General features: G+C 41.6%; 1 protein-coding gene across 2 annotated transcripts in view; it reads right to left on the reverse strand.

The window, feature by feature from the left end:
• The window catches only part of zgc:158766 (uncharacterized protein LOC100009641 homolog), a 78564-nt gene extending 69804 nt beyond the window's left edge, over positions 1–8760 (reverse strand). For both annotated transcript variants that reach the window (XM_046337038.1, XM_046337037.1), the window contains exon 1: positions 8470–8760. In XM_046337038.1, coding sequence (XP_046192994.1) covers positions 8470–8538 — 69 coding nt within the window. In that variant the 5' untranslated portion in view covers positions 8539–8760. The remainder of the gene's footprint in view (positions 1–8469) is intronic.
• Positions 8761–20967: the final 12207 nt, after the last annotated feature.

Here is a 20967-nt window from a genome sequence, read left to right on the forward strand (position 1 = left end):
GAGAGAGAGAGAGAGAGAGAGAGAGAGAGAGAGACAGAGAGAGAGAGAGAGAGAGAGAGAGAGAGAGAGAGAGAGAGAGAGAGAGAGAGAGAGAGAGAGAGAGAGAGAGAGAGAGAGAGAGAGACAGAGAGAGAGAGAGAGAGAGACAGAGAGAGAGAGAGAGAGAGAGAGAGAGAGAGACAGAGAGAGAGAGAGAGAGAGAGAGAGAGAGAGAGAGAGAGAGAGAGAGAGAGAGAGAGAGAGAGAGAGAGAGAGAGAGAGAGAGAGAGAGAGAGAGAGAGAGAGAGAGAGAGAGAGAGAGAGAGAGAAGAGAGAGAGATACATGCAGAAAAGTCCAAAGAAATACACAAACTAATGCATGTATGGCAGAATTAAACTGCTTTCTATTGGTAATAAAAATACAAAAAAGATCATATATTTTTTGGCTACTCCTTTTTTTCAAGTCCGCATTCAAGTTTAAATCACTTCAAACCCAAGAGCTGAGCCCAAAAACGAGAGCTCTAAGTCAGCTGGTATTGGATCTAACCCTGCTTCAAAAGATATCATTCAAATAAACAAAATCCTGAACCAATCAAAAACTAAATAACATCTCTGTCCCTAAACAGAGAATATGAAATGACTGATTATCTCTACTCTGTGAGAGATACGAAGCAGAGACAGATCCTTACCAAGTACAGGCTGAGTGACCACCAACTGGCAGTTAGAAACCAGCAGACACAAAACGACATGGTAACCCAAAGAGGAGCGTCTATGAGGTCACTGCACAACAGGGGAGGTAGAGACAAAGATGCACTTTCTCCTCTACGGTCAGAAATATTCCTCACCAAGAGATACATTACTACATATTAAACCCAGAGGAACTGGGCTCCTCTTGCAGTCAGATATGTATTTGCCTGCCAGAGCCTGAGGGACACTGCATTGGAAACCGTAACTTATTGTTGTTATTATTATTATTGTTGTTGTTGTGATTATTATTCCAAATAGTAGATTTACGGGTAGTAGGGGTGATGGTAACAGTAGTAGTTTAATGATGGTGGTATTGTAGTAGTAGTGATGATGGTAGTTGTAGTACTGATGTAATGGTAAGTTAGTTATAGTTGTAGTAGGTAGAGATATTAGAGGTAGAAATGCTACTAGTGGTAATGGTAGAGATATTAGAGGTAGAAATGCTACTAGTGGTAATGGTAGAGATATTAGAGGTAGAAATGCTACTAGTGGTAATGGTAGAGATATTAGAGGTAGAAATGCTACTAGTGGTAATGGTAGAGATATTAGAGGTAGAAATGCTACTAGTGGTAATGGTAGAGATATTAGAGGTAGAAATGCTACTAGTGGTAATGGTAGAGATATTAGAGGTAGAAATGCTACTAGTGGTAATGGTAGAGATATTAGAGGTAGAAATGCTACTAGTGGTAATGGTAGAGATATTAGAGGTAGAAATGCTACTAGTGGTAATGGTAGAGATATTAGAGGTAGAAATGCTACTAGTGGTAATGGTAGAGATATTAGAGGTAGAAATGCTACTAGTGGTAATGGTAGAGATATTAGAGGTAGAAATGCTACTAGTGGTAATGATAGAGATATTAGAGGTAGAAATGCTACTAGTGGTAATGGTAGAGATATTAGAGGTAGAAATGGTGGAGGTGTAGGTAGTGTGTAATTTGGGATGTACACAGGGAATGGGATGAGAGCACTAACTGAAGGGGATGGTGGTGGTGTGGGGGGGTGATTTGGTGATGGTGGTGATGGAGGTGATTGTGGTGGTGGGGGTGACATTGTGCTTTGGCCAAACCGTGTGTGAGGTCTTCAGAGATTTTAGTCTACTAATGGACAATGAAATCAAGCTGCTATAGACTCAGAAAGATCCGGATCTGGACTGAGGCCCACACACACACACACACACACACACAAAACTAGCAAATAGGACAATATACTGTAGGAAGAAGGTGGAGTCATATTACACAGGCTCCGATGTCCGCCTCATGTGGCAGGAGCTACAGTCCATTACATTTTTACTCCAAACATAACTATGGTCACTATGGCCAAACAGTTCTAATTTTGTTTCATCAGACCAGAGGACATTTCTCCAAAAAGTATGATCTTTGTCCCCATGTGCAGTTGCAAACCGTAGTCTGGCTTTTTTATGGCGGTTTTGGAGCAGTGGCTTCTTCCTTGCTGAGCGGCCTTTCAGGTTATGTCGATATAAGACTCGTTTCACTGTGGATATAGATACTTTTGTACCTGTTTTCTCCAACATCTTCACAAGGTCCTCTGCTGTTGTTCTGGGATTGTTTTGCACTTTTTCCACCAAAGTACCTTCATCTCTAGGAGACAGAACACGTCTCCTTCCTGAGCGGTATGACGGCTGCGTGGTCCCATGGTGTTTATACTTGCGTACTATTGTTTGTACAGGTGAACGTGGTACCTTCAGGCATTTGGAAATTGCTCCCAAGGATGAACCAGACTTGTGGAGATCTACAAAAGCTTCCAAAAGCATGACATAATTTTCTGGAATTTTACAAGCTGTTTAAAGGCACAGTAAACTTCTGACCCACTGGAATTGGGATACAGTGAATTATAAGTAAAATAATCTGTCTGTAAACAGTTGTTGGAAAAATTACTTGTGTCATTTACAAAGTAGATTTCTTAACCAACTTGCCAAAACTTTAGTTTGTTAACAAGAAATTTGTGGACTGGTTGAAAAACTAGTTTTAATGACTCCAACCTAAGTGTATGTAAACTTCTGACTTCAACTGTATATCAACGAATTGGCGAGGGCACTAGATCACTCTGCAGCACCCGGCCTCACCCGACTAGAATCTGAAGTCAAATGTGTACTGTTTGCTGATGATCTGGTGCTTCTGTCCCCAACCAAGGAGGGCCTACAGCAGCACCTAGATCTTCTGTATAGATTCTGTCAGACCTGGGCCCCGACAGTAAATCTCAGTAAGACAAAAATAATGGTGTTCCAAAAAAGGTCCAGTCACCAGGACCACAAATACAAATTCCATATAGACACTGTTGCCCTAGAGCACACAAAAAACTATACATACCTCGGCCTAAACATTAGTGCCAAACGTAAATTCCACAAAGCTGTGAACTTGCTGACACGGCAAGAAGGGCCTTCTATGCCATCAAAGGGAACATACATTTCAACATACTAATTAGAATCTGGCAAAAAAATACTTGATTCAGTTATAGAACCCATTACCATTTATGGGGTCTGGGGTCCGCTCACTGACCAAGAATTCACAAAATGGGACAAACACCAAATTGAGACTCTGCATGCAGAATTCTGCAAAAAATATCCTCTGTGTACAACGTAAAACACCAAATAATGCATGCAGAGCAGAATTAGGCCGATACCCACTAATTATCAGAGTCCAGAAAAGAGACGTTAAATTCTACAACCATCTAAAAGGAAGTGATTCCCAAAACTTCCATAACAAAGCCCTCACCTACAGAGAGATGAACCTGGAGAAGAGTCCCCTAAAGGAAGCGATTCCCAAACCTTCCATAACAAAGCCATCACCTACAGATAGATGAACCTGGAGAAGAGTCCCCTAAAGGAAGTGATTCCCAAACCTTCCATAACAAAGCCATCACCTACAGATAGATGAACCTGGAGAAGAGTCCCCTAAAGGAAGTGATTCCCAAACCTTCCATAACAAAGCCATCACCTACAGAGAGATGAACCTGGAGAAGAGTCCCCTAAAGGAAGTGATTCCCAAACCTTCCATAACAAAGCCATCACCTACAGAGAGATGAACCTGGAGAAGAGTCCCCTAAAGGAAGTGATTCCCAAACCTTCCATAACAAAGCCATCACCTACAGAGAGATGAACCTGGAGAAGAGTCCCCTAAAGGAAGTGATTCCCAAACCTTCCATAACAAAGCCATCACCTACAGAGAGATGAACCTGGAGAAGAGTCCCCTAAAGGAAGTGATTCCCAAACCTTCCATAACAAAGCCATCACCTACAGAGAGATGAACCTGGAGAAGAGTCCCCTAAAGGAAGTGATTCCCAAACCTTCCATAACAAAGCCATCACCTACAGAGAGATGAACCTGGAGAAGAGTCCCCTCAGCAAGCTGGTCCTGGGGCTCTGTTCACAAACACAAACACACCCCACAGAGCCCCAGGACAGCAACACATTTAGACTCAAGAAAATCATGAGAAAACAACAAGATAATTACTTGACACATTGGAAAGAATTAACAAAAAAAACAGCAAACTAGAATGCTACTTGGCCCTAAACAGAGAGTACACAGCGGCAGAATACCTGACCACTGTGACTGACCCTAAAAGAGAGTACACAGCGGCAGAATACCTGAGGAAAAAACTTTTGACTATGTAGAGACTTAGTGAGCATAGCCTTGATATTGAGAAAGGCCGCCGTAGGCAGACATGGCTCTCAAGAGAAGACAGCCTATGTGCTCACTGCCCACAAAATGAGGTGGAAACTGACCTGCACTTCCTAACCTCCTGCCCAATGTATGACCATATTAGAGACACATATTTCCCTCAGATTACACAGATCCACAAAGAATTCGAAAACAACCCCAATTTTGATAAACTCCCATATCTACTGGGTGAAATTCCACAGTGTGCCATCACAGCAGCAAGATTTGTGAACCTGTTGCCACGAGAAAAGGGCAACCAGTGAAGAACACGCACCATTGTAAATACAAACCATATTTATGTTGATTTATTTTCCCTTTTGTACTTTAACTATTTGCACATCACTACAACACTGTATATAGACATGACATGACTACAACACTGTATATAGACATGACATGACATCACTACAACACTGTATATAGACATGACATCACTACAACACTGTATATAGACATGACATGACATCACTACAACACTGTATATAGACATGACATGACATCACTACAACACTGTATATAGACATGACATGACTCACAACACTGTATATAGACATGACATCACTACAACACTGTATATAGACATGACATCACTACAACACTGTATATAGACATGACATGACATCACTACAACACTGTATATAGACATGACATGACATCACTACAACACTGTATATAGACATGACATGACATCACTACAACACTGTATATAGACATGACACTGACATCACTACAACACTGTATATAGAACATGACATGACATCACTACAACACTGTATGACATGACACTACAACACTGTATATAGACATGACATCACTACAACACTGTATATAGACATGACATCACTACAACACTGTATATAGACATGACATCACTACAACACTGTATATAGACATGACATCACTACAACACTGTATATAGACATATATAGACATGACATCACTCACTACAACACTGTATATAGACATGACATGACATCACTACAACACTGTATATAGACATGACATGACATCACTACAACACTGTATATAGACATGACATGACATCACTACAACACTGTATATAGACATGACATCACTACAACACTGTATATAGACATGACATCACTACAACACTGTATATAGACATGACATCACTACAACACTGTATATAGACATGACATCATCACAACACACTGTATATAGACATGACATCACTACAACACTGTATATAGACATGACATGACATCACTACAACACTGTATATAGACATGACATCACTACAACACTGTATATAGACATGACATCACTACAACACTGTATATAGACATGACATGACATCACTACAACACTGTATATAGACATGACATGACATCACTACAACACTGTATATAGACATGACATCACTACAACACTGTATATAGACATGACATCACTACAACACTGTATATAGACATGACATCACTACAACACTGTATATAGACATGACATCACTACAACACTGTATATAGACATGACATCACTACAACACTGTATATAGACATGACATCACTACAACACTGTATATAGACATGACATGACATCACTACAACACTGTATATAGACATGACATCACTACAACACTGTATATAGACATGACATGACATCACTACAACACTGTATATAGACATGACATCACTACAACACTGTATATAGACATGACATCACTACAACACTGTATATAGACATGACATGACATCACTACAACACTGTATATAGACATGACATGACATCACTACAACACTGTATATAGACATGACATGACATCACTACAACACTGTATATAGACATGACATGACAACAACACTGTATATAGACATGACATCACTACAACACTGTATATAGACATGACATCACTACAACACTGTATATAGACATGACATCACTACAACACTGTATATAGACATGACATCACTACAACACTGTATATAGACATGACATCACTACAACACTGTATATAGACATGACATCACTACAACACTGTATATAGACATGACATCACTACAACACTGTATATAGACATGACATCACTACAACACTGTATATAGACATGACATCACTACAACACTGTATATAGACATGACATCACTACAACACTGTATATAGACATGACATCACTACAACACTGTATATAGACATGACATGACACTGTATATAGACACTACAACACTGTATATAGACATGACATCACTACAACACTGTATATAGACATGACATCACTACAACACTGTATATAGACATGACATCACTACAACACTGTATATAGACATGACATCACTACAACACTGTATATAGACATGACATGACATGACACTACAACACTGTATATAGACATGACATGACATCACTACAACACTGTATATAGACATGACATCACTACAACACTGTACATGACATCACTACAACACTGTATATAGACATGACATTACAACATATTATCATCACTACAACACTGTATATACATGACATCACTACAACACTGTATATAGACATACATGACATAGTATTAGACATGACATCATGACTGTATAGACATTGAATCACTACAACACTGTATATAGAGACATGACATCACTACAACACTGTATTTAGACATATAGACAACACTGTATATAGACATAGACATGACATCACTACAACACTGTATATAGACATGTCATACAACACTGTAGACATGACATGACATCATACAACACTGTATATAGACATGACATGACATCTGTATATAGACATGACATCACTACAACACTGATATAGACATGACATGACATCACTACAACACTGTATATAGACATGACATGACATCACTACAACACTGTATATAGACATGACATCACTACAACACTGTATACAGACATGACTCACTACAACACTGTATATAGATATAGACATGATATAGACATGACATCACTACAACACTGTATATAGACACTACAACATGATATAGAGATACAACACTGTATATAGACATGACATCACTACAACAACACTGTATATAGACATGACATCACTACAACACTGTATATAGACATGACATCACTACAACACTGTATATAGACATGACATGACTACAACACTGTATATAGACATGACATACTACAACACTACAACACTGTATATAGACATGACATGACATCACTACAACACTGTATATAGACATGACATCACTACAACAAAGATAGTGATAGAGAGATAGAGATGGACAGCCTGTAACTTCACACCTGACAGAATTCCAACCCCATCAAGTCATCAATACAGCTACAAAAACAACATTCATAAACAAACAACATTCAATGAATTGTAAAAATCTACTTGAATATAGCGTGAAGAACTTAAGATATAAGCCTACATATCAAGACATCAAGCAGACACCGTAGTACAACACGCTGACTAGTCTAGCCTACAATAACATAATATATCTCTATGTCAGGTTACTGTCAGGTAACCACACACACACACACACACACACACACACACACACACACACACACACACACACACACACACACACACACACACACACACACACACACACACACACACACACACACACACACACACACACACACACACACACACACACACACACACACACACACACACACACACAACAACATATCAGCTGCTTAGATATCTGTGAAGTAAAGGACACTTTTCTGACTGTGTGGAGCAGCGTCTACAGACACACAGACACACAGACAGCCTAACAACAGACATGTAGCTCACCTATCCTGAAGACTATAAATCCTCTACTGGGAAGTAAGTGGGGATATGAAAGACAGTTTGCCAGAGTGACAGTCAACTGAACTGAATAAAGTCAAAAGTCTGAAATGTGTTGTAAATCTCCAGTCCATGTATTAGTCTGTTAAGGCCATTATTTGCATGAAACACAAGCTGTTTTAGAGAACCCACAGGTCAGTACTGAATTGTGACATTAACTTACTAACAGGATTTAAACTTCACTTTAGGTTCCCAGGTTTCAGTCTGCCTTCAATAACAGCAGAAAATAAAATACATTTGACTTTAGGTGACCATTCTCCAACTTTTCTGACCTTAATGCTCAGGTAGTTGTCACAGCTCCTGGACTTGGCTCGGGAGTGCATCTTATCCAGTGACAACATTTAGGTAAGAAGAAAGCACCAAAGATCAAATCCAGTGTAAATCCATTATAAGTCCAGTGTAAATCCAGTGTAAGTCCAGTGTAAGTCCAGTGGGTGACGGCTGAGTCATTGCTGTAGGACTGGCATGTCCAGAGCCAACGCCAGTTTCACCCCTTTGCTGTCCCTCTCTCTCCCTCCCGTTCTCTCTCCTGTAGTGCAGGGCAGCCAGTGTTAAACTAAACTCCAGTGGAAGCGTGAGAGAGGCAGCGAGCTCAGTTCCCCGCTACACCCCTCCCTCCTCCCCTCCCTCCCTCAACAAAAGCACCCCCTCCCTCCCTCCTCCCCTCCCTCCCTCATCCCCTCGCTCCCTCCCTCCTCCCCTCCCTCCCTCCCTCCCTCATCCCCTCGCTCCCTCCCTCCTCCCCTCCCTCCCTCAACAAAAGCACCCCCTCCCTCCCCTTTGCTACTCTGCTACTGAAGCCTCTCTCTTGCTCTCTCTCCCGGCTGGATTTATGCATACTGATGCAACTTCCCTTGGCCATTCAGAAAACACACAACCTGACCTGACCAGAACAACAATACCCCCCTCTCCACCTCCCTCTCTCTTCACTTCACTGCCCAGCAGGGGTACAACTCAGACCATCTACCTCCCCCTTCCCTGACCCCTACCCCCCCCCCCCCATGGCCTCTTTGTCCTGACACAGGGACCAGGGTTTCAGCTTATTCTGCTGCGTTTCAAAAGGACTTGGGGAGAGTGAAAGAGAAGAAGACATCAGTATGGCATCGGTCAGTGGTCGGAGGTCAGACACGACAATGGTGCTCCTTTAAATCTGTTCAGAGGGGGGGAAGCCCGAGCCCTAATCCTTAAATGACCCCTGACACACCAGTGACATGTGTAGGACATCTCTCCTGCTCAGGAAGACAGATGTGACGTGTTCAAAACAGATTAGACTTCATTACCGACTTTCACTTAAGAAGTGATGTTGTTGTCAGCTATTCTTTTTTTAGTTAACTTGACTAGTCAAAACAATGTTTTTTAGTTAACTTGACTAGTCAAAACAATGTTTTTAAGTTAACTTGACTAGTAAAACCAATGATTTTTAGTTAACTTGACTAGTCAAAACAATGTTTTTAGTTAACTTGACTAGTCAAAACAATGTTTTTTAACTTGACTAGTCAAAACAATGTTTTTAGTTAACTTGACTAGTCAAAACAATGTTTTTTAGTTAACTTGACTAGTAAAACCAATGATTTTTAGTTAACTTGACTAGTCAAAACAATGTTTTTTAGTTAACTTGACTAGTCAAAACAATGTTTTTAGTTAACTTGACTAGTCAAAACAATGTTTTTAGTTAACTTGACTAGTCAAAACAATGTTTTTAGTTAACTTGACTAGTCAAAACAATGTTTTTAGTTAACTTGACTAGTCAAAACAATGGTTTTTAGTTAACTTGACTAGTCAAAACAATGTTTTTTAGTTAACTTGACTAGTCAAAACAATGTTTTTAGTTAACTTGACTAGTCAAAACAATGTTTTTAGTTAACTTGACTAGTCAAAACAATGTTTTTAGTTAACTCGACTAGTCAAAACAATGTTTTTAGTTAACTTGACTAGTCAAAACAATGGTTTTTAGTTAACTTGACTCGTCAAACCCACCTGACAAATCAAATCTCTTCAAATGATCAGACTTTCTCTATACATTCGGCTGTTGTTTCACAGAGCAGTTTGTGTCCTTGACCTCAACATCATCACTCTGTCGTTAACCTCACAGCCATCAGTAAAAGAGCTCAGAAACACAGCAGACAGAGAGACGGCATCACAGCAAGCTTGTCTTTGGAGTTTACAGAATGTGAAACCTGCCAAGTGTTGTCAGAGGTGCAGTCTGTGCCTCTTAAATCTGTTCCCTACTGATCCCTAATCAAAACAGAGGAAATCCTTGTTCTGGAAAGGCTGTGAAGGTGGTACGAATTGGATCTTCGTGTGACGTAGAGGTTAGTGGAGACGGGTCATCATATTTGGAGTAGTGAGGAGTCTTCTCAGACTGCATGAGACAGCAACAACCACAACCCACAGCAGACAACACAGTCTGTCCTTGTCCACTGTTAAATTAACTTCAACCATGAACTAAAGTCTCCTCCAACTAACAATTACATATGTTCACCATACTGCTGTTATCTCCACAACGGAAAACAATTACATATGTTCACCATACTGCTGTTATCTCCACAACAGAAAATAATAACATATATTCACCATACTGCTGTTATCTCCACAACGGAAAACAATATCATATATTCACCATACTGCTGTTATCTCCACAACAGAAAATAATAACATATATTCACCATACTGCTGTTATCTCCACAACAGAAAACAATTACATATGTTCACCATACTGCTGTTATCTCCACAACGGAAAACAATTACATATGTTCACCATACTGCTGTTATCTCCACAACAGAAAATAATAACATATATTCACCATACTGCTGTTATCTCCACAACAGAAAACAATAACATATATTCACCATACTGCTGTTATCTCCACAACAGAAAACAATATCATATATTCACCATACTGCTGTTATCTCCACAACGGAAAACAATAACATATATTCACCATACTGCTGTTATCTCCACAACGGAAAACAATAACATATATTCACCATACTGCTGTTATCTCCACAACGGAAAACCATTATGAACTCAATCACGACTCTCCGCCCCACTCCCCTTTTTCCCATCAGATACTTATTTTGAGCACATAATAACAAACTGCATCCTCCCTATCTCACCCCCTCCTCCCCCGTCCCCCTATCTCACCCCTCCTCCCCCTATCTCACCCCCCCATCTCACCCCCTCCTCCCCCTATCTCACCCCTCCTCTCCCTATCTCACCCCCTGGTCACTGGCCTCTCCTCTCCTCTGGCCACTGGGGGAAGCCACTGAGTCCCAGGAGTGTGTGTGGCCACTGGTCTCTCCTCTCCTCTGGCCACTAGGGGAAGCCTCTGAGTTCCAAATGGCACTCTATTCCCTACATAGTGAGCTACATTTGACCAGGGCTCTACCAGAGTAGTGAGCTATAAAGGGAAATTAGGACACAGACTCTGTCTATATTTAAAGGCTACGTTTGATTTAGGAGCTTGTCTTTTAATTCACTAGGACAAACAGTAAACATCCATCATAAACACACAGATAATATATTTTATTGCTTTCATAATATACTCAGGTCTCATTGGGAGAATATGTTTGCTAATCTTGATGTGATCTCCTCAATAAACAAATGACAGATAGAAATCAGTATTGCTGTTATCTTGTTTTCCTAAATCATTAAACTCATGATATAAAAGGGTATGAAAGAACATAACATCAGTTGTATATTTTTGGAGAATCAGTTTGTGTTTCCTCCAGTAGAGACTCTGAGAATCAGTTTGTGTTTCCTCCAGTAGAGACTCTGAGAATCAGTTTGTGTTTCATCCAGTAGAGACTCTGAGAATCAGTTTGTGTTTCTTCCAGTAGAGACTCTGAGAATCAGTTTGTGTTTCTTCCAGTAGAGACTCTGAGAATCAGTTTGTGTTTCTTCCAGTAAAGACTCTGAGAATCCGTTTGTGTTTCTTCCAGTAGAGACTCTGAGAATCAGTTTGTGTTTCCTCCAGTAGAGACTCTGAGAATCAGTTTGTGTTTCTTCCAGTAGAGACTCTGAGAATCAGTTTGTGTTTCTTCCAGTAGAGACTCTGAGAATCAGTTTGTGTTTCTTCCAGTAAAGACTCTGAGAATCAGTTTGTGTTTCTTCCAGTAGAGACTCTGAGAATCCGTTTGTGTTTCCTCCAGTAGAGACTCTGAGAATCAGTTTGTGTTTCTTCCAGTAAAGACTCTGAGAATCAGTTTGTGTTTATTCCAGTAAAGACTCTGACAATCAGTTTGTGTTTCTTCCAGTAGAGACTCTGAGAATCAGTTTGTGTTTCCTCCAGTAGAGACTCTGAGAATCAGTTTGTGTTTCTTCCAGTAAAGACTCTGAGAATCAGTTTGTGTTTCTTCCAGTAGAGACTCTGAGAATCAGTTTGTGTTTCTTCCAGTAAAGACTCTGAGAATCAGTTTGTGTTTCTTCCAGTAAAGACTCTGAGAATCAGTTTGTGTTTCTTCCAGTAGAGACTCTGAGAATCAGTTTGTGTTTCTTCCAGTAAAGACTCTGAGAATCAGTTTGTGTTTCTTCCAGTAGAGACTCTGAGAATCTGTTTGTGTTTCCTCCAGTAGAGACTCTGAGAATCAGTTTGTGTTTCTTCCAGTAAAGACTCTGAGAATCAGTTTGTGTTTATTCCAGTAAAGACTCTGACAATCAGTTTGTGTTTCTTCCAGTAGAGACTCTGAGAATCAGTTTGTGTTTCCTCCAGTAGAGACTCTGAGAATCAGTTTGTGTTTCTTCCAGTAAAGACTCTGAGAATCAGTTTGTGTTTCTTCCAGTAGAGACTCTGAGAATCAGTTTGTGTTTCTTCCAGTAAAGACTCTGAGAATCAGTTTGTGTTTCTTCCAGTAAAGACTCTGAGAATCAGTTTGTGTTTCTTCCAGTAGAGACTCTGAGAATCAGTTTGTGTTTCCTCCAGTAGAGACTCTGAGAATCAGTTTGTTTCTTCCAGTAAAGACTCTGAGAATCAGTTTGTGTTTCTTCCAGTAAAGACTCTGATAATCAGTTTGTGTTTCTTCCAGTAGAGACTCTGAGAATCAGTTTGTGTTTCCTCCAGTAGAGACTCTGAGAATCAGTTTGTGTTTCCTCCAGCAGAGACTCTGACAATCAGTTTGTGTTTCTTCCAGTAGAGACTCTGAGAATCAGTTTGTGTTTCCTCCAGTAGAGACTGAGAATCAGTTTGTGTTTGTTCCAGTAGAGACTCTGAGAATCAGTTTGTGTTTCCTCCAGTAGAGACTCTGAGAATCAGTTTGTGTTTCTTCCAGTAGAGACTCTGAGAATCAGTTTGTGTTTCTTGCAGCAGAGACTCTGAGAATCAGTTTGTGTTTCTTGCAGCAGAGACTCTGAGAATCAGTTTGTGTTTCTTGCAGCAGAGACTCTGAGTTATTATTATTATTATTATAGTTGTCCTACAGTGCTTCCGAAAATATTCATTAAATTGTTTTTCCCCCTCATCAATCTACACACAATAACCCATAATAACGAAACAAAAACAGGTTTTTAGTGATTTTTGCAAATGTATCAAAAATATAAAACTGAAATATTACATTTACATAAGTATTCAGACCGTTTACTCAGTACTTTGTTGAAGCACCTCTGGCAGTGATTACAGCCTCCAGTCTTCTTGAGTATGACGCTAAAGCTTGGCACGCCTGTATTTTTTGGGAGTTTCTCCCATTCTTCTTTGCAAATGCTCTCAAGCTCTGTCAGGTTGGATGGGGAGCGTCGCTGCACAGAAATGTTCAGGTCTTTCCAGAGATGCTCGATCGGGTTCAAGTCCGGGCTCTGGCTGGGCCACTCAAGGACATTCAGAGACTCGTCCCGAAGCCACTCCTGCGTTGTCTTGGCTGTGTGCTTAAGGTCATTGTCCAGTTGGAAGGTGAACCTTCATGCCAGTCTGAGGTCCTGAACGCTCTGGAGCAGGTTTTCATCAAGGATATCTCTGTAATTTCCTTGTTCATCTTTCCCTCGATCCTGACTAGTCTCCCAGTCCCTGCCGGCTGAAAAACATCCCCACAGCATTATGCTGCCACCACCATGCTTCACCGTAGGGATGGTGCTTGGTTTCCTCCAGATGTGATACTTGGCATTTAGGCCAAAGAGTTCAATGATGGTTTCATCAGACCAGAAGATCTTGTTTCTAATGGTCTGAGAGTCCTTTAGGTGCCTTTGGCAAACTCCAAGTGAGCTGTCATGTGCCTTTTACTGAGGAGTGACTTTTGTCTGGCCACTCTACCATAAAGACCTGATTGGTAGAGTGCTGCAGAGATGGTTGTCCTTCTGGAAGGTTCTCCCATCTCCACAGAGGAACTCTGGAGCTCTGTCAGAGTGACCATCGGGTTCTTGGTTACCTCCCTGACCAGGGCCCTTCTCCCCTGATTGCATAGTTTGGCAAGGTGACCAGGTCTAGAAACAGTCTTGGTGGTTCCAAACGTCTTCCATTTAACCCTGCTATTACGCCATTTCCACTTCTGAGTTATCTAAAATGCTAGTTAACCTCTCTTCTTCTCCATGAAATTAAATTACTTTTCCTCATTTAGGGTCATGAACCTAAATTCAAAATGTGGACACACTGATGTGTTGTGGAATGTCCGTGTAGATTTTGTAGACAAACATGATGTTGTGGGTCATTCTGACCCAGATGCTTTCATGTGTATAGATATTTGCACAGGTCCAAAATAAACAAGTGTATTTGATGTATATTGTTTTGACTGGTTCTGGTTGCATTTTTATAATTCTGTTTGGGTGAAAAGGAGTTTCCTCAAGCTTCTCTTTCTCAGGTGTGAGAGCAGCAGATCTCTGATACAGACATTCACAATGAGCTCCAAAATGTGTTCAGTATATGAAGCCTTGTTCTGGAGCAGGTTTTCATCAAGGATCTTCTGGACTGTGACAGTGAAATAGAAGGTTTCGGAGACAGAGGATATTTCAGAGATAGAGGACAATGCTGATGATGAATTGTTCCTTGGTGAAGAGGATTCGGAGGAGTCAACCATACCAGAGAGCATACAACAACCATCACCCAGAGATAGAGGACAATGCTGATGATGAATTGTTCCTTGGTGAAGAGGATTCGGAGGAGTCAACCATACCAGAGAGCATACAACAACCATCACCCAGAGATAGAGGACAATGCTGATGATGAATTGTTCTTTGGTGAAGAGGATTCGGAGGAGTCAACCATACCAGAGAGCATACAACAACCATCACCCAGAGATAGAGGACAATGCTGATGATGAATTGTTCCTTGGTGAAGAGGATTCGGAGGAGTCGACCATACCAGAGAGAATACAACAACCATCACCCAGAGTAGAAAGGATAATGCAGTCTAAAGGTGATAATGTAGAATGGTCACCGTCACCACAACAAAGTCAAGGTAGACTGTCAGCTTTCGATGTACTGAAAATGGTTCCAGGGCCGACATGACCTTCTCTGCCCCCCTCGCCAAGACAGTAAAACCAGCACCACTTGTGTAGAATGAAATAAATACATCTGCAGAAAGAACACACGTACATTGTGTTCAACATGTGGAGGGAAAGACTGAAGGGATCATTTTGACCAATAGGATCAACTCACACCTAAGTCTGACTGTTACTAGGAAATACAAGAAAAATGCCTACTTGGGGAAACACAAAATGCTTTTTTGTGAGAAGGAAATATGTTTATAACAAATAGTTCTATAAATATAGAGTTTTTTAAATCATATGTTTTTGTATCTCATCTTTCTGAAATGTTTGACAAGACAAAATAAGGTTTTGGGTGTTTCTAATTGATTCTCTGACTGTGTTGAGTGTTAAAACGGTGCGGGTCAATCTAACACATACCACAATGAACAGCATTTTTTCCCAGCAAAGCACAAGGGTTAAGAATGACGGAGGCCACTGTGTTCTTGGGGATTTTCAATGCTGCAGAACATTTTTGGTACCTTTCCCCAGATTTGTGCCTCGACACAATCCTGTCTCGAAGCTCTACGGACAAATCCTTCAACCTCATGGCTTGGTTTTTGCTCTGACATGCACAATCAGCTGTGGGACCTTAAATAGCAAGGTGTGAGCCTTTCCAAATCATGTCCAATCAATTTACCACAGCTGTAGAAACATCTCAAGGCTGATCAATGGAAACAGGATGTTCCTGAGCTCAATTTAGAGTCGCATAGCAATGGGTCTGAATACTTATGTAAATAATGTATTTCTGTTTTTTACTTTTAATAAATAAGCAAACATTTCTAAAAACCTGTTTTCGCTTTGACATGATGGGATATTCTGATGAGGACAACAATTCATTTAATCCATTGTAGAATAAGGCTGTAACGTAACAAAATGTGGAACAAGGGAAGGGGTCTGAATATTTTCCAAATGCACTGACAACCATTAGAAGTTCCCGTCAAACATTTCAAAGTTCTGCTCAAAATAAACCTAATTTACACCGTCTGCTTCTGATAAACAGTATTTGTGAGATGGGAAACAACAGATAGTGCCGTCCCGTGGGGAGGGGGGGGGGGCAGAGGATCTGATACTTATCTCGGGGACAAATTACACAGATGACAAGAGAGACATAGCCTGGGTTATGTCCCAAATGGCACCCTATCCCCTATGTAAGTGCACTACATTTACCATATGGGTCCTGGTCAAAAGTAGTGCACTAGATAGGGATAAGGTGCCATTTAAGACTTAACCCTGATCATCATCATAATCATCATCATCATCATCATCATAACTGAAGTTAACTGCAGCCTACAGAGGAAAACATCTGACAAAGACATTTATACAGTAGAGGAAGACAACACTGGTGGGGACATCTGACAGAGACATTTATACAGTAGAGGAAGACAACACTGGTGGAGACATTTATACAGTAGAGGAAGACAACACTGGTGGGGACATCTGACAGAGACATTTATACAGTAGAGGAAGACAACACTGGTGGGGACATCTGACAGAGACATTTATACAGTAGAGGAAGACAACACTGGTGGAGACATTTATACAGTGGTGGTGGAGACATTTATACAGTAGAGGAAGACAACACTGCTGGAGACATCTGACAGAGACATTTATACAGTAGAGGAAGACAACACTGGTGGAGACATCTGACAGAGACATTTATACAGTAGAGGAAGACAACACTGGTGGGGACATCTGACAGAGACATTTATACAGTACTGGTGGGGACATCTGAGACATTTATAAGAGGAAGACAACACTGGTGGGGACATCTGACAGAGACATTTATACAGTAGAGGAAGACAACACTGGTGGGGACATCTGACAGAGACATTTATACAGTAGAGGAAGACAACACTGGTGGAGACATTTATACAGTAGAGGAAGACAACACTGGTGGGGACATCTGACAGAGACATTTATACAGTAGAGGAAGACAACACTGGTGGGGACATTTATACTGACAACACTGGTGGAGACATTTATACAGTAGAGGAAGACAACACTGGTGGGGACATCTGACAGAGACATTTATACAGTAGAGGAAGACAACACTGGTGGAGACATCTGACAGAGACATTTATACAGTAGAGGAAGACAACACTGGTGGAGACATTTATACAGTAGAGGAAGACAACACTGGTGGGGACATCTGACAGAGACATTTATACAGTAGAGGAAGACAACACTGGTGGGGATCTGACATTTATACAGTAGAGGAAGACAACACTGGTGGGGACATTTTTATACAGTAGAGGAAGACAACACTGGTGGGGACATCTGACAGAGACATTTATACTGACAACACTGGTGGGGACATCATTTATACAGTAGAGGAAGACAACACTGGTGGGGACATCTAGAGGAAGACAACACTGGTGGACATTGATACATTTATACAGTAGAGGAAGACAACACTGGTGGGGACATCTGACAGAGACATTTATACAGTAGAGGAAGACAACACTGGTGGAGACATTTATACAGTGAGGAAGACAACACTGGTGGAGACATTTATACAGTAGAGGAAGACAACACTGGTGGGGACATTTATACAGTAGAGGAAGACAACACTGGTGGAGACATTTATACAGTAGAGGAAGACAACACTGGTGGACATCTGACATTTATACAGTAGAGGAAGACAACACTGGTGGGGACATTTTTATACAGTAGAGGAAGACAACACTGGTGGAGACATCTGACAGAGACATTTATACAGTAGAGGAAGACAACACTGGTGGAGACATTTATACAGTAGAGGAAGACAACACTGGTGGAGACATCTGACAGAGACATTTATACAGTAGAGGAAGACAACACTGGTGGAGACATTTATACAGTAGAGGAAGACAACACTGGTGGGGACATCTGACAGAGACATTTATACAGTAGAGGAAGACAACACTGGTGGGGACATCTGATAGACATTTATACAGTAGAGGAAGACAACACTGGTGGAGACATCTGACAGAGACATTTATACAGTAGAGGAAGACAACACTGGTGGAGACATTTATACAGTAGAGGAAGACAACACTCATCTGACAGAGACATTTATACAGTAGAGGAAGACAACACTGGTGGGGACATCTGATAGGTTTATACAGTAGGGAAGACAACACTGGTGGGGACATCTGACAGAGACATTTATACAGTAGAGGAAGACAACACTGGTGGGGACATCTGACAGAGACATTTATACAGTAGAGGAAGACAACACTGGTGGGGACATCTGACAGAGACATTTATACAGTAGAGGAAGACAACACTGGTGGAGACATCTGACAGAGACATTTATACAGTAGAGGAAGACAACACTGGTGGGGACAACACTGGTGGAGACATTTATACAGTAGAGGAAGACAACACTGGTGGGGACATCTGATAGAGACATTTATACAGTAGAGGAAGACAACACTGGTGGGGACATCTGACAGAGACATTTATACAGTAGAGGAAGACAACACTGGTGGGGACATCTGACAGAGACATTTATACAGTAGAGGAAGACAACACTGGTGGGGACATCTGACAGAGACATTTATACAGTAGAGGAAGACAACACTGGTGGGGACATCTGACAGAGACATTTATACAGTAGAGGAAGACAACACTGGTGGGGACATCTGACAGAGACATTTATACAGTAGAGGAAGACAACACTGGTGGAGACATTTATACAGTAGAGGAAGACAACACTGGTGGGGACATCTGACAGAGACATTTATACAGTAGAGGAAGACAACACTGGTGGAGACATCTGACAGAGACATTTATACAGTAGAGGAAGGTACGTTGGTAGCTAAATGTTTATTTTTCTATTTTCCAGTAAATTGCAAGTGGTCTACACACACACACACACCACTACTGCATTACTTCACAGGCCCATGGAAATGTTCCCGGGTCAGTTAGCGGTGAAGTGGCCAGACCACCGCTGTTTAGCCAGCACACACACACACACACACACACACACACACACACACACACACACACACACACACACACACACACACACACACACACACACACACACACACACACACACACACACACACACACACACACACACACACACACACACACACACAGCTGTGGAATGTGACACCTTGGTCCCACCTCAGTTATTAGCCACACAGTGAGCCACCCGGCCAGGCCACCCAACTGCCATTGTCACACAGACTTTACAGAGACCAGCCTGGACCCCAAAGAGCAAACAAAGCAGAAGGAAAAACACAGTGACCATGAAAATCTCTCCAGACCACCAGAAGTGGAGAAATGAGTTCGATATCAGTAGTGTGAACTCCTCAGTCAGGGGACACAGGAACAGATCTCCTGGTCCAGAACCATAAGAGAGTCATTGTTGCCAGTAGACAGACGGTGGGATTTGAAGCCAACAGCTGAAGAAACCCAGAACAGACCCTTTGTCTTAACAGCGTCTCAACACATTCTGCTTCTCCACTCAAATAACACAGGAGGAGAGACACTCTCTGACTCGATGTATACGAACCCCATACATCACATGCTACAAAAGCTTCTTGGTACAGCCACAACACACCATAATATACTCACTGTACCGGTTTCCATGAATCAGTCTAAAACCATAAACCTTTGTATAATTCAACATACTGTAGGCATGATGAAATCAACAGCAAATATACACTAGTATACAACCAAACAAGAGTAATAACTTGCTTGTACTTACAGGTCAAGTCTTGAATAACAGATCCTTACGGTAGCAGTAGGCTGCAGTGTCTGCAGTGTACAGAGCAGAGACGCTCACTTTAGCTCTCTCTCTCTCTCTCTCTCTCTCTCTCTCTCTCTCTCTCTCTCTCTCTCTCTCTCTCTCTCTCTCTCTCTCTCTCTCTCTCTCTCTCTCTCTCTCTCTCTCTCTCTCTCTCTCTCTCTCTCTCTCTCTCTCTCTCTCTCTCTCTCTCTCTCTCTCTCTCTCTCTCTCTCTCTCTCTCCTTGCCTTGAACACACAACACAACATAGGACTCCTCTGGCGTCTTGACTTCTGCCCCATCTACCCTCCCTCCTTCCTCCTCTACCCTTCCTCCTACCCCCTACCCCCTCCCTCCTATCTCCTCTACCCTCCCTCCTTCCTCCTCTACCCTTCCTCCTACCCCCTACCCCCTCCCTCCTATCTCCTCTACCCTCCCTCCTACCCCCTACCCTCCCTCCTTCCTCCTCTACCATTCCTCCTCCTACCCCCTACCCCCTCCCTCCTACCCTCTACCCTCCCTCCTTCCTCCTCTACCATTCCTCCTACACCCTACCCCCTCCCTCCTATCTCCTCTACCCTCCCTCCTACCCCCAACCCC

Source organism: Oncorhynchus gorbuscha, unplaced genomic scaffold (genome assembly GCF_021184085.1).
Source record: "Oncorhynchus gorbuscha isolate QuinsamMale2020 ecotype Even-year unplaced genomic scaffold, OgorEven_v1.0 Un_scaffold_1249, whole genome shotgun sequence".
In the NCBI taxonomy this organism is placed as follows: Eukaryota; Metazoa; Chordata; class Actinopteri; order Salmoniformes; family Salmonidae; genus Oncorhynchus; species Oncorhynchus gorbuscha.